The sequence below is a fragment of the Pseudorca crassidens genome, chromosome 11, assembly GCF_039906515.1.
Source record: "Pseudorca crassidens isolate mPseCra1 chromosome 11, mPseCra1.hap1, whole genome shotgun sequence".
Lineage (NCBI taxonomy): Eukaryota > Metazoa > Chordata > Mammalia > Artiodactyla > Delphinidae > Pseudorca > Pseudorca crassidens.
In genome coordinates this window covers 55456012-55471321 of record NC_090306.1, presented here as the reverse complement: position 1 = coordinate 55471321, position 15310 = coordinate 55456012, and the positions used below count along the sequence as shown (strand labels likewise).

The following is a 15310-nucleotide window of genomic DNA, read 5'->3' as shown; positions in this document are numbered from 1 at the left end:
CTGAGAATAAAAAGCACTGGAATTGTGCATATCAGAAACCATTTAGGAGCCACTGTATCTTCTGATCTGTGAAGCCACTCAGCCCGCTGAAAAATGACTGCAGTAGTTTTATGAATTGAGTTGACCCTTGATCTGGACCTCTGGCACTGCTTTTAGCTTTGGATGGGTGGCTTTCAGATATGCAGAAGTTCACTGTAAAAGATACTGTTTAACTGGCCATGACGGAGGTGACGTTTGCTTTCATGGGCAGTAAAACTTAACATCAGACGAGCATTGGATGTTCTTGGAACCCAGCAAAGCAATAGCAAGACTCAACAGATTTATGTCACGGTCACCAAGACTGCAGTGGGGCAAAATGGAAACGTCACTAGTCCACGCAATCGGTTTTTCTGGCCTCCAACAGGTGGAGTGCCATGCGGTCTGCCTTACCTGCACAAACTGGGTCACGTGGAGAAGGAATAAGCTGTCGAGCTCATTCCATGCTACTGACTATCCAAAAAGCTGGGGAAGGAGGAGAGGCAGAGAGTCCAGACAGAGGCAGAAGGAGGGATGGTTGGTTATGACGGTGTTAAGAGAAATCCAGCCCAGAGAAAGTGTCTCCAAAAAGCCTGGCTCACTGAACAGAGCCTGCACTAACTAGTCTGCTGCTGGATTCGGCTCCAGGAGATAAGAGCACAGGCCACACTTACCTGTCCCCCACCCTCCTCAGCAGGGACAGGGCTGAAGGGTATGGGGACGTTAGTGCTCCACATTCAAACAGGCTGCAAAAACACATCGTTCGTCGTGTAACAAAGAAACCAAAGCCTGGGGCAAATGACCCCCGTTCATTCATTTCACAAATATTTAGGGAGCGCCTGCTACATGCCAGGCACTGTCCCAGACTCTGGAGGTACAGGCAGTAGCCTCATGGAGCTTACATTCCAGTGGGGGAGACGGAAAATACAAAGGAAATTAGGGACCGTAAAGCACAGTAGGTGGAAGTAAATGCTAAGGAGCAAAACAAAAACGAAAATGAAAACCAGAAAGTGCCACAGGTTGGGGGCTGACATTTTAGGTAAGGTGGCCAGGGGTGGTTTTTCCGGGCTGGCTTTGGGATAAGAACCTGGAGGAAGTGAAGGAGCGGATATCCAGGGGAGAGCATCTCAAGCAGATGGAGGAGTCAAGACTTAGGCAAGAACGTGAGAGAAGAGACACACAGATGGTTCATTAATTCTTCTCATCGAGCTCGTTTGGTGTATAAAACACTCATACATTGCAAGGAAGGAAAATAGGAGACGATGAGAGAGAAGTGAGGGATGGTGCTCATTACAGTGGAAAGAACCAGAATCTCAGTTTCCCCATAGAAAGTACTAAATTCAATTTTCGAGGGTCCTCTAGTTATTAACGAATAGCACAAATAGCAGCTTCAACTAGAGGGCACTTCCACGGGAAAAGTGCATTCTTATTTTACTGCCAACATACTGTGTCAGCTTATTAAAGAACTAAAAATGAACCCTGAACTGATTTGATCTGTTGCCTGGAAAATATGAAACAGGCCTAAAAAACAAACCTTGCATTATTTTACCACATTTTATGCAGGTTTAGGTAATATCAAGGCTGACAGCTCAGATTGCTTTCCCTTTCTATAAACAATGGAGACCAAATTTTCAGGCATCAGCAGCTAAGATGCACCAGTAAAAATACACATGCTTACCCAGTGGACACAGGAAAGCACCTACTTCTGCCTGCCAAAAGAGTCAGCGTGCAGGCCGACAGGAACTGGTGCTCTCGGGGACCAGCACGTGTGCACAATTATTGATCTCATGTGCAGCTCCGGCTCTTCAATCACCTGGCATCTGAGAGGTGGCGTTTTCACATAAAAGCCTCAGATAGTTTTTTTGGTTTTTCTTTTTTTTTAATGAGAGAATACAGCTATCTGGGCAAAAATAAATGATATTGCCTTTATTAATCATCTTGAGCATATTTAGAAAACAGTTCTCTTTACCTTACTACAAAGATAAAGCATAGCAATGGTATACTTGAAGCCATTTTGTAGTATGTATTTTCCAAATCATTCATTTCCCAAATCATTAAAAAAAAAAATCCAAATTAGAGTAATTTAATCTGTTGGACTGAGTTGGTTATCGGCCTGCAGTTTCATTTGAATCAATGAAACAAGTCATTTCAATAAGAAAAACACAGATTCTAGACCCAGGCAACAGAAAAAGGGAGCGGGATGAGGAAGAAGAATTATAGTGGGGAAAAGGCAACAAAGATCTTTGGTAAATAAGTATCTGCGTTGGTGATGGGGTAGGGAAACCCTCAGAAATGGTAATGGTCCCCTAAAAACAATAGTGATAGCTTCATCATGCTTGCACAAGGTGTTCTGGAAGATTCACTCCAGGCTCACATAACTGAGGGAGGAGCAAGGTGTTCATTTAGATCTGTGCCACCACATACATGCCCATCCGGTTGCCTACAAAGTTGTAAGGCCGTTTGTCTGAAGGAAGCCTAACCACACAGTACCATTTCTGCTTCCTCCCAGGAGCACCTAGCCTCCCATAAAAGAACAGTACCTGGTTTCTTTTGAAAGTGCACAAGCCCTGAAGGCTCCTCCCTGAGGGGAACACCCATGGAGCCCATTCTTTCCAGCTTCTAACCCTGGTGGAAGGCTACGGTGATGAACGAAAGTTGTCACAGATGCACTGTTTCTTTAGCCACCTGGGAGCTCCGCGTCCCGGCCCCAGCCAGCCAGCAGTGTGCTGGGATCCCTCAGCACACCTGGTTGTAACTGAAACAAACTGGCTGCCCAATGAAGAAATCTCTGAAACCTGCTGTTAATGATTTATTTCCGGGTATGATCTTTGGTGTGCATTTTGAAAGTTGTTTTAAAATGGTTATGTATTTCTTTCTTTTACAGGTAAAATACAAACTATGACTGAATCTTCCAGCTCTTATTCTGAGGAAGCATGAGATAAGCATTGTTCAAAAGAAATAATTTAAATTCCCACGGGAATCCTTTATCACCTAAGCCTCTCACTCAGAAAAACTGGCAACTAAAGAACCTGTAGAGAACCAAGGGAAAGGACCCCCCTCAAAAAAAAGAAAAGTGATTGAGCATCAAATTTAACATAATTCCTTAAAATCTGACTGCAATTCTTAATTGTGTGCATGAGAAACACAAATAGTGCATTCAACACAGTTACATATTTCTGCACTGATATATTTCCAACTGTCCTGGAAGGTTTTCTCCCAGCTACTCCTAGGATGTTTGGGGTTTTATTATTATCATTTTCTCTTAAGTGTTTGATCTACAAGATGAAGCAGTTTCAAAGCAGGGCTTTTACACTTGGGCACATGGGGCAGGATGGGAAGGAGAAAAGAGTTTTAAGAAGGAAAGCAATTTACTTTGCCAGTAGTATCCTGTTTTCTCCCATCGTTATCAAAGACACTTGTGTGTAAGTAGGGCTCTTTTCCTCTGTGCTTGTGATATTAATCTTTTGCCAAGGAAATGATTGTGAAGTCACCAGTTTAGCATTATGATTTTACTGAAAGATCAAGAAAAAGAGGGGCTGTGAGTCTGAAATCCTATTGTAACACATGGGTGTCTTTAATCATCAGCAATATATGAGTTGTCATCTGCAAAAGATTAATAAGGTTTGGGGTTTTACCAAAAACTGCTTAACTCTTTTTTAAATTTTATTTATTTATTATTTATTTTGGGCTGCATTGGGTCTTTGTTGCTGCGCGCGGCTTTCTCTAGTTGTGGTGAGCAGGGGCTACTCTTCGTTGCAGTGAGCAGGCTTCTTATTCAGTGGCTTCTCTTGTTGTGGAGCACGGGTTCTAGGCATGCAAGCTTCAGTAGTTGTGGCACACGGGCTCAGTAGTTGTGGCACACGGGCTCTCGTGGGCTCTAGAGCGCAGGCTCAGTAGTTGTGGCACACGGGCTTAGTTGCTCCGCGGCATGTAGGATCTTCCTGGACCAGGGCTCAAACCAGTGTCCGCTGAACTGGCAGGCGGATTCTTAACCACTCCGCCACCAGGGAAGCCCAAAAACTGCTTAACTCTTGAAAAATACTTTGTATTGGTGGATATTTACCTTTCTGTTGATTTGGCTGACTTAGAACAAATTAATAAGGATCTAAAACAAACTTAAGGGACTCTACCATAGATTCAAGCAGTAATAGCTGCAGTCATAAATAGAGTCCAACTTGGGTAAACTCAGGGTTCTTCCTCAAAGATTATTACAAAAAGTTAAGTGATTTATTGGTCTCCCATTTGCTGCAGATGTAGAATTTTCATCTAAAGAAGGAAGAATCCCCCAATTATTTCCAGGAGAGACTTACTTCACTGAACTACAGCTTAAACCATGCAAATCTTACCTCTTTGCACTGAATTTAAATTCCTGACAGTGTTGCCTAACAGGCTGGGGTTGGAGGCTTAGGAAGAAGCTGTCAAGCAATTACTCATAGTAGTCAGTGAAAGTGGAATAGAAGCAATATATTTTATCGCTAACTAAAAATGTGAATTAAACGAAATTAAGAAAAATTCTTTATAACTGGAAATTGTTAGGAAATTGCTACAGCCAGGGGGAAGATACATACGCCCCCCAAAGTGGAGAGCCACTGCAATGAGAAGCCTGCGCACCACAACGAAGAGTAGCCCCCATTCCCGCAACTAGAGAGAGCCCGTGCGCAGCAACGAAGACCCAACTCAGCCAAAGATAAATTTAAAAAATTAAAAAAAAAAAAAAAGGAAGAAGAAGTCACTGGACACATGGAAAAACTACAGTGTAGTATAATGAGGTGGTAGGTACGGCTCCCAATGTGTTTATAATTCTTACCCAAACATGAGGCCTAATTCACTGCATGGTGTGATCCATATCACAATGAAGAAGAAGGGGCAGGGGAGGAGGAGAAGGGAGGATGGGGGAGGGGAGAAGGAGAAGGAGAGGAATCCTAAGTACTAAGGCAAGAATTAGAGACCCATACACCAAAAAAAAAAATCACCATATTGCCAGGCAAGCAGGTTGAGTCTACTGGTTCCATCCACAGAAGCTCAGTTTATTTGTGTAAGTTGGCAGTAAGAGGGTCTACGTGTTTAGATGCTCCATCTTTACCATAAGAAAGAAGCATTCCACATACCATGTCCAACTGAGAATGTCTCTAAGATACTGAAAACATCTAATGGATTCTTTATAACACAAACCCCTTTCATGCAATGCAGTCCAGAAAAAGGACAAACCATGTGAATTCAAAATACAACAAGAATTTTAGAAAGAGGAGAAGCAAACCAGACAATTTTGCCATACCATGTCACCATCCAAAAGTTTAAAAGAAAAAAAAAAAAAAAAAAAGATGGGAGAAGTTGCATGTAGGAGAAGAGACTTCCTAAACTGAAAGAATAGAAGGTAAAAGAAGATAAACTGATAATGAAAAATAGTGTTAAGGGTGAGAAACTAGGAAATAAGATACAAGTGGTTACTCTAGTATGGAAACCATTAAATCAGTTTTTTTCCCTCGAGTCAAGATAAAAAGGATGAATGAGAAAATGGACAAGAGAAAACTAAAGAAAAATGTAATACAAGAGGAAAATAAATGTCTGTGTCAAACACAAATTAGAAGACAAAGAAACTGAAAGGAAAGACACCCAGAACACTTTAGCTTAGTTAGCTCTTAGTGCACTGTGGGGCAGACATGTCCACTCTGTCTACACAGGAAAGAGTCCAGCAAACATATTCTTTGGGGCTGGAACCCAATTATTTTCCACATGGTACTTACTTCTCAAAGCATGCCTGTTTACACATGCGTTCATGGAACAAATTTCCCTCTCTCTTCTCTTTAAATTTAAGAAAGAAGTGGAACAAATATCCCTCCCTCTTCTCTTTAAATTTAAGAGTTTTATTTAAGAAAGGGTCACTTTCTAATGTGAGAAATAAAAGTGGTGGAAAAAGAAGCTGAAATGGAGTAGGTCAGTCAGTGTTAGTTCTTCACGCAACTGTTAGGAAAGGACCAAAGAATAGTTAACAGTCACCTAGGCCTTTAACCAAAGGGCTGAGAGCTATGCTTGGGTTAGCTTGGTATCTGCTATGAGTGTTGCCTAATTTGGGCACAGTCTGTGGGTTTCATTCCTCTGGTCACTGTAGGACATCTTCCTAATGGTCTTGTCTTGACTCCTACTGGTGTTACCTCAGTGGCTGTCACAGAGAAAGGAGGAAGTATATTCTAACTGTGAATTATAACAATTAGTCACAAAGACATCAGAGTAGGGCCTGAATGAAAGGTATTATCTTATGCCCCACCTTTTCTGTCCCTTTTTTATCTGATTTTCATAGAACTCAATGTTTGAAAGTGGGTTCTGAGTGAAGAGGAAAGTAGCAGTCATATAACAGCCCTTAAGGCAGGTTAAACAAAGAAAGAAAAAAACAACCATTAGCCTTAAGAGAGGTTTACTAAGTACTATGTACCTCAGTTACAAATTACTGTGTACCATCCAACCTCACTTTTTTGTCAAGTATTTTAGATTCCTGGGTAGATATTCACAATTTGCTTCTGTGGCAGTTATAATAAAAATTCAGTTGAATCCAAAACTGAATTGAATTTAACTGCTGAGGGATCAGAGGATTTGGGTTTTTAATTTTTTTTCTTATTTCAATATGACTCTTTGTGGTACATGTATCTATCTATCTATCTGCCTACCTACCTACCTACCTCCCCTCTATCTACTTATTTATCCAACTGAGCACCGTAAAGAGCTCTGGAGCTAACTGCCCAAATTCAAGTCTCAGATCAATCTATGAATATCTACACAAGTGTAATTGCACTCCTTGTGCCTCCGTTTTCTCAAGTGTAAAATGAGAGAGAATAACATTATCTAGTCATAAGGTTATTGTGAACATTTACCAGGGGAGTTTTTAAGAATGTTGACGTTCAGGCCTCACCCAAACCAATTAAATTAGAATCTCTGGGGGTGAGACCCAGGATCAAAAAGTACCACCATCTTGCTCAGACTCAGATCTGAGAAGCAAGAGTGAACTGAAAATGTGACTTGGATAAAATATAAAGCCTGCTTTTCAAGGGAGGGAGCGGTCCTCATACTCAGAAGACAGTTAGCTTGCCAACCTTATTTTAAAAAAATAAAACAGGAATTCATCAGGTGGTTAGGTTCAAACCAATCTCCTTCCCTACTTGGTAGTAAATATGCTACCTACTCCCTAAAGCTCATGTGCCTGATGAAGGGGGTTAACGGTCAGGTGGAAGAATGCTGAGGGAGGCCCACGTGGCAATCCCTTTGCTATCACAGCTGCCTGATTGTGCCCCCTCTGCCTCTGATATGTACTGTACAAGAGACAGCCCCCAACAAAACACTCTGTAGTATCAATGAGTTCCAGTGCCACAATACTCAGACTTTATATTTCACTTATTTAAAGCAAATTAGGGCAGGACTACCTACTCTAGAATAAAATGTGCAGTTGCCCTAGTTCTAGAGAACTAGAAGAGACTATCTAATGTGCAGCTGCTCTAGAACTAGAAGGTTCTGGCTACCCCTCTGGGCTTAAGCACAAAACCCCCAAAAGTTCAAATTTCTTGATTGGGATGACAGATTAACTATATTTTTGCCTTCTGCTCAACACACGTTCATTTTCCCCCTTAGATCCAGCACTAATTCAGTCAGAGCAGGGTGGAAGGAACTAACTAGAACATCCTTGTAAATGAGGATAGGCCTATTCCTAGGAGAAGGAGAGAAGGAATTACCTTATCACACATTCCCTCTCTGCTCCCATAGAGCCCACCACTGAACTTCCTCTTCCTTCTGCCGCTCTCCAACCTCCCTCCTCACATCCACCCAAGGAGAGCTGTTTCTGGGGTCTTTGTTGACCATGTTGGGATCATTACCATTAGAGGTATTATAACTGAACAGTGAGTGCACAGAACTGCAGGGAGAGGGGGATTATGTGAACAGATTATGTGAGGCCATGTGATGAAATCTTCACATGCCCTAAGAATGACCCATTCCCCACTGTATTAAGTCAACTGAAGATGATTTTTCCTACCAATGATTTTGTTTAATAGTGTTGAAGCCAATGACTGACATTTAAGTTGACTTGCTAAACTCCTCAAGACTGAGATGTCATTAGGACTTGATAGAGACTTCATTGTGTTTGTCCCTTTTGTGATGGGTCACTTGGCCTTAGTTGCTATATTTAGTACAACCAGGAGTCTTGAAAGTGCTTGCATTGCAGAGTGAGCATCATTTTGGATTTTCAGGTGGGATTAACTCACCTGAGAGCAGCTGGTTTCCACCCTGTGCATCCCATAGGAAAAGTCATCTGTGAATGTGACTGCATCAGAACTGATCACATCGTGGAATGAAGGCCAACCTGGGACAGAGCAAGCACAAGAACCAAAACAGAGGAGAGAGAGACACATCCTTGGGTTAGAAGGCAATTTTAAAAGAAATACTAAGCATAGAATGGAAATCTTTAGTATATGAATCATGCTTAACTTTTTCAACCTGAAAAAGAAAAGGTCGAAGACTCAAGGTTAATATATTTTGCAAGAATGCAACTATTTTTTTTAAGAATAACCTTTTCCTCACATTCAGATTACAGTTGTATTGGGATTTTATGTTTCATGAGACTCTCTTAGACCTTCCAGTAGTTTTTTTTAGCGCATCCCTGAACTTATAAAGCTCTCTATCACCATTTCCTCTTCTCTCTCTTATCTTCAGAGTCACTGGGCACGGTCCTGAAGCACAGTGAGTTTTACAGTGTGATGTTTTCCAAAACACAATCCAACTGGTCTGGCTGTTAATTTTTCAACTATTCCATGCTTCTTTAGGAACCATGTTTTTTTAGTACTCAGTTTGGATAGTTAAAATATATTTTGTTAATTCTGTTTTTTCCATCTTAATCTAATTTCTCAGGATAGGGGTTATCTGGAAAGCATAGGTTCTATCTATTGATGGGCAAGAGGCTTGCTTACTTCATAGGAGAGTCTCAGAGCAGTGTTCCTCAGGCATCTCTGGGTAGCGCCTTCTCTCAAATAGCATCTTGTTCCAATTTTCATTTAGTCTAGTGATTTTTTAAATATGCACATGGCTTTAAGAAACCCAGTGGTAAGTAGACCATAAGACTGTACACATGTTTATGGGTATACAGTCAGGTTTTATGTTCAGTACTTATGGGCATGTTTTTACATGTTTCCAGAAAATATGTCTGGAGTAACTGAGTTGAAGCCTGTATCCTCAAAATGATGAAAGAGGTGCAATGTTGCTGAATTGCTTGTGCAATTTTTTTCCTTTTTCAGAAGCCAAATTTTTCCTATAGAAAGGAGGAAGCCCTTTAAAAACTGAGTGCCTTGTGTTAATACACCTTTTGAAAGAAAACGGAATGCAAATTTCCACAATATGATTTCCAGTTTCAAACAAAACAAATTAGCTCAGGCCAAGTTTTTACACTAAACTCCCCCAAGCTCCCCTTCCCCCCCTTATGCAACAACATAGCTTTGGTAGTGCTAGATTTAACACACAGAGTTTAAACACTTTCCAATTCTTTGATTTGACTTCGAGATTGCTACAAATCACCAGGAAAACCTTAACTCTGTCTATATAAGATAATATTCCACAAAACTTAATTATGCTAAGAAACATCAGTATCCTTAAGAAAACCTGTTTCTCCCCATTTTCTAAATTCCAAAGAGAATCTGAATATAGTCTGGCTTATAGTATTTGGTTTTTAACGATTACTTGATACATTGAGGTGCTCTTCTTTGTTCAATGACAGAAGTACCCATTGATAAAGAGAAATTTGGTGGTGATGCTTCAAGACGTTGAAAACTAATTTATCCATGAAAAGAAAGAGAACATTCTGTTTCTGTTTTTGTTTTTTAAAGCTCCCATGTCTTAACTCATTTGACTACAGTTTATAGCAACTAATATTATGACGGGACATATTTGATTCAGTAGTAAACAGGTAAAGAGTTAGGAGTTTTTGTTTTTAAGTTTACCCTAAAGCGACCTCCCTCCCTCCACCACATCCACATTTTCCTATTTCTAGAATTTAAAATAGGTACGGAGAAATATATGTGTATTTCCCATGCTACCTCTGCATCTTAGGTATACTTATCTTGTTCTATTCATCACAGTAGATTTGTGATTTGTTTTCATGCTTTCTCCCTGCTTAGCTGGTGAACATTTTAAAAGCGCTGACCTGAGTATACTCACAGCCTACCATGGTGTACAGCACAAAGGCACAGCTGAAATGTTTATTAAACAGATTTTCCACTAACCTTAAATAAGAAAGTGGGATGAATAATTACAGCACACCACAGAGTCCCATAGAAGAAGGAAAGAATATAATCATACTCCTTCTTTACAAGACCAGATTAAGGAATATCAATGCTACTTTCTCACTGGACTTTCCGTTTTGGCTCATTTACTATAATTAAGCCTCTCTATGTAGGTGAAATAACCTTATTATTTATTTGAGGTAGTAAAAACACATTGACGATCATCTAGGTCACTCACTTTACCGGGTTTTTGGGGGAGAGGGATGGGGGAGCAGAGGGACAAGTTACTTGCCAATGTTACTCAGGCAGGAAGTGGCAGAGCCAAAAATAGAATCTGAGTATTCTGACTTAGTCTAGGGCTCTCTTCTTATGTTCCACTTTTTTCCTCAGTGAAAGGCTGAGAGGTCAATCATTTGAACACTCTGGTAGGAAGGAAGCTGAAGGTTTTAAGAATTACGTTTACGGCCAGTCTGGATTAGTTGATAGATACACTGTTGCACTTAAGAGCTTCTAGGTGGAAACCGATACTGAATGTACACGACAATACCTATTCTCTCACTTTCTAAAGACCAAACTGTTCAAAGGAAAGTCCAAGAGTAATGATATAAATCATGTAATGTAGCTTGGGATATAGATAAGTTTTTTATTCATTTATCTAAAACAGCCAGGAAGACTTAGAAGTACACCCTTAGGCAATAATATTGAGAAAACTGTCAATTCTATTTGGGGTTTCTTAATTCTAATTCTTTCCTAATAATTGTGAATCACTGCCTACTAAAGATTTTGGGGAGGGAAAGGAACTGCTTTCAAATGAGCTATGAAACCATACAGCTATACATTTTGCATCCATGAATTAAATATTTATAAAATTTTCCAGAAGACCACATTCAAGAGTTGAGCAGGGTGATGTGGGGTGACATGGAGTAAAGGTTCTCAAAAGATTTCAATGCTTCTGAGAAAACTGTTTTGACACTTGAATAGTTACTTGTTTACCATGGTGCTATTTAAACACTAGAAGAGGGCTTCCTTGGTGGCGCAGTGGTTGAGAGTCCGCCTGCCGATGCAGGGGACACGGATTCATGCCCCGATCTAGGAAGATCCCACATGCCGCGGAGCGGCTGGGCCCGTAAGCCATGGCCGCTGAGCCTGCGCGTCCGGAGCCTGTGCTCCACAACGGGAGAGGCCACAACAGTGAGAGGCCCGCGTATCGCAAAAAAAAAAAAAAAAAAAAGCACTGGAAGAGACACCAAACATCCCAAAATTCACAGTGTCCCTTTGCACTGTAGAAGGAATACAGTTTTCAAGATGGAATATTGGATATGTCACCCACGTCTTAATTGGTGGGAGATTGACAAGGAGAGCCATGTTGAAGTCTATAACCTCCTGTATGGAACACATTTCAAAAGAGAATCACGGTCAACTTCATCAATAAGGTTAACAAAGGAGAATGTTGAGTTCTTTTGCTACATCTCTCAGAAAAAGAGAAGCTCTATAGAAAGAGAATCCAATGGAAAGGTAAGTCCTATTGACAAACTAAGAAGGACCTTTACCCAAGAATAAATTGTCTTATGACAGAGAAGCCACAGTGATGACAGCACTTTGAGAGCGGAATTCCCTCATCATGTGAAAGTATTTAAAGGAGGAATTCTTCACTGCTGTAAAAATCCTCAAAGGAAACCCTGCCCCCACTCCTAATAATAAGGAAAGTGCTTCAAAGGGTGATAGGCAAAGACTTGAAGCAATCTGGGTCTTGTTGAGAAAATTATCTTGAGCAAAGTGCGGGGGAGGGGATGTGTTTTTGTCAGTTTTGACATTAAAGAAAGATCATCCATCCTCCTTTCTCTAGGATTTCCCTTTTGGTCTTCTCATCTAACAAAACAGTATTTGTTTTGGATGTATTCCATATACTTTTTAAAAGAAAAGTCATGTGAAAACCTGTATAAACAGCGTTGACTCACCCTACCCCCAGTACATCCCTTTGCTTCTATTTGAAAAGGCTGGATATGGGCTGATTATCATTTTATTTCCAAGAACATAAACTGTACCTTTTAGTCCATTATTATCAAGAATATCTTATATTCTATGTTTTTGTTATTTCACATGCAGAACTATAACAACACAAACTAGAGAAGATGACACAACGTACAAGAAAGCAAGTAAATTACTATCTAATTAAAACATTTAATTCTAATATTAGCAGAGTTCTCTAGAAAATGTTACCTTTCTCAATGCTTTTTTGTCTCCTTTTTCCAAAAACTCCCCTCAACTCTGGAGGGTGGCTGTTAAAGAATATTTCTGATTTTAAGAGCTTAGTTTAAGAGCTTAGCTTAGTTTAAAAACAAATAAAATATTATCTTTTTTTCAACCAGAACTTGAAATCTGAATCTAATACTTCTTGATACTATTACGATCCCCTTGGCACCACTGGACAATATTCTATTTAGGGACCTTGGCTACAACTACTACATAAACATAGTGATATATAATTTATCTATTTTAATACTAAGTTTCTCTTTTTTCTATTAATTTAAAGGCACACAATTGAAGAACCATTTTTACGGGTTAATACATCTTGTCTCTGCTTTAAATTTTAAACTCATTTCTTCAATTTATAAAGATGGAAGGAGTAGATGAGTTATTGTGTAGATAGACTGTAATATTGGCTTGTTATATATAGTTTTCTTTGCCACATTTCCTTGACTTTCAGGTAAGCAATGAATGAGTTTATTTGTTTATTGCACACCTGATTTCGATAAGAGTTTTGTATTTTTAGCTCTTGGGCTGGGATTAGTCATCGCATATATATATGCAGAAATATGATCTGAACTAAACTTTTAACAACTCTTAAATTTGAAAAAAATATAATTGTGTGAGATTTTATTTACTCAGACCAGTTTTTGTATACATTGTATTAAAGCACCAAATGTATTTGAATGCTTGACAATGGAGAAATAGGCTTCCAGTATCGTCTGGAAGTGTTATAATGATTATAACTCTTACTGAGCTCATGAACCTAAAATTAGAGAACCTTAAGAATCCTAGGAGTTGGAAGGGAAGGTAGAAATCATCTGGCCTGATGTAAAGTCCCCCTTCAACATCTCTGGCACAAAATCATCTGTGATCTGCTTGAATATGTCCAAACAGAAGCAAACTCACTAATTCACAAGAAGGCTATTCCATTTTTGAAGAGTTCAAATTGTTAGAAATCTGTCTCCCTCTAATTTTTGCCCTTTGGACTTACCCTCTAAAAATGATATGGAATAAATTTAAAGTATCTTTCAAAAAATAACTTATATTCAATAAACACGTCCTCCTCTCTAAGAATTCTCATCTTTAAATAGCAAATAACTATAGGTACTACACCTAATGCCGACAAGTTGGAATACGACAGTTCTGCTTCAATTTTATCCAACCATCAGGCCAAATTAATCTGCAGACATAACTTGGTGTATGTGGTATATGCTGGTATAATGTGAAGCAAATCTGAACACAAGAGTAAGAGATTAATAGTAGATCCTTGGTGCTTGCTACCACCTACACTAGAACGGATTTTTTTAGATTGCAGTAGAAGGAATTATTCCTTCTCACTCATAACATAGCTTAATAAAGCTGCTCTGAGTCTACTTGAACCCAGAATTTTATAGTGACACAGCTCTCCAAAAGTAGCGTTGTGTTCATAACTTTAAAATGTTCCACTCCAACTGCCTCTTGAGAAAAACTTTCTCAGCTCCCTATACCAGGCTTTTCCTCCTTCCTCTCAAAAATCTTCAAAACAAGTTGTTAAAACTAACAACAGATTATAAACAAGTTGAAGCCAATTCCATCTGTACCACGTCTAGAAAAAGTGGCCCTCATTCCCTTACTCTTAATTTAACAAGGACTGCTATACAGCTTCCCCTTCCCCTACACCCTCCCTCAACCCCAGATAAAAATACCCCCAGTAAATTGGCTACATGACCCATCAGTAAAACATAGCAGAAACTACGCATGACCAAGAATTCATTTAATTGAAATGTAATTACAAATATTTTGTTGTCTTCAAATGCAAAATAAGTTTGAGCACAACAAATGCCACCTGGGCTTGAGTGATGGTTTAATAATGATGATATATGTTTGAGCATGGTTTTGGTGAGACAAGCTGGAGACTTACACATCTATAATTTTGTGTGGATAGCAATTCTCACAGCTCTATAATTCTAGGACCATACATCAAAATTTGTAGCTTTTAGTTTCTCTGAAGCCAGAATATGTTAACCTCACCGACCGATATTTACTTTATTAGCTATCTCACGCCAAATAATAAAACTCTCTGTGAAGACCCCCTGCTAACAAGAATTGTTTGAAGCTTAGAGCTCTGATTCTTGCCCAGTTATTCACTTCAGTTGACACTTCAAGTGTAACTTTTATCTCATTTTTAAAAGGATGATTCTCTATTCCCCCTCAAAGACCCAAAAGTTTAAGTAATAACCAAATACATGCATGTAGTAGAAAATCAAACAGTGCAAGATGACTCAGTGAAATGTTCCCTTTCAATTTTCCCCACCTTGTAGACAACCATTTTTAATAGTTTTCCATTTATTTCTAAAAAATATGCATATGCTGCTATCTCTTGATTCCTTCATTTAAATCTGTGCTGTCCAATACAGTAGCTACCAGCCACATGTCACAATTTAAATTTAAATTAATTAAAATTAAATAAAATTTAAATTTCAGTGTCTTAGTCACACTCACCACAGTCCAAGTTCTCAACAGTTACATGTAGTTAATAGGGACGATATTGGACAACACAGATAACATGTAGAATATTTCCACCATTATTTTCCCCAGATATAAAACATTTCCACCATTGGATAGTGCTGTTTATAAACTATAAAATGATTCTTTCTTGTGAATGATGAAGATTTATACTTACACTGTCTCCCCTCCCTTCCCCTTTCCAATTTTTGAATAGTAATATTCTTTTAAAACCTTGCTTGGTAACATCTGCCTCTTGAACTAGAATGTAAATTCAGTAAGAGCAAGGAGTTTGTTTTGTTCATCAC

The 15310-nt window shown here is 39.3% G+C and overlaps 1 protein-coding gene across 1 annotated transcript in view; it reads right to left on the bottom strand.

Moving 5' to 3' along the window:
• MSRB3 (methionine sulfoxide reductase B3) overlaps positions 1–15310 on the bottom strand; it is a 164773-nt gene that overhangs the window by 3347 nt on the left and 146116 nt on the right. Inside the window, exon 5 of the mRNA XM_067697240.1 lies at positions 8262–8359. Within this exon, the coding sequence (XP_067553341.1) occupies positions 8262–8359 (98 nt within the window). The remainder of the gene's footprint in view (positions 1–8261; positions 8360–15310) is intronic.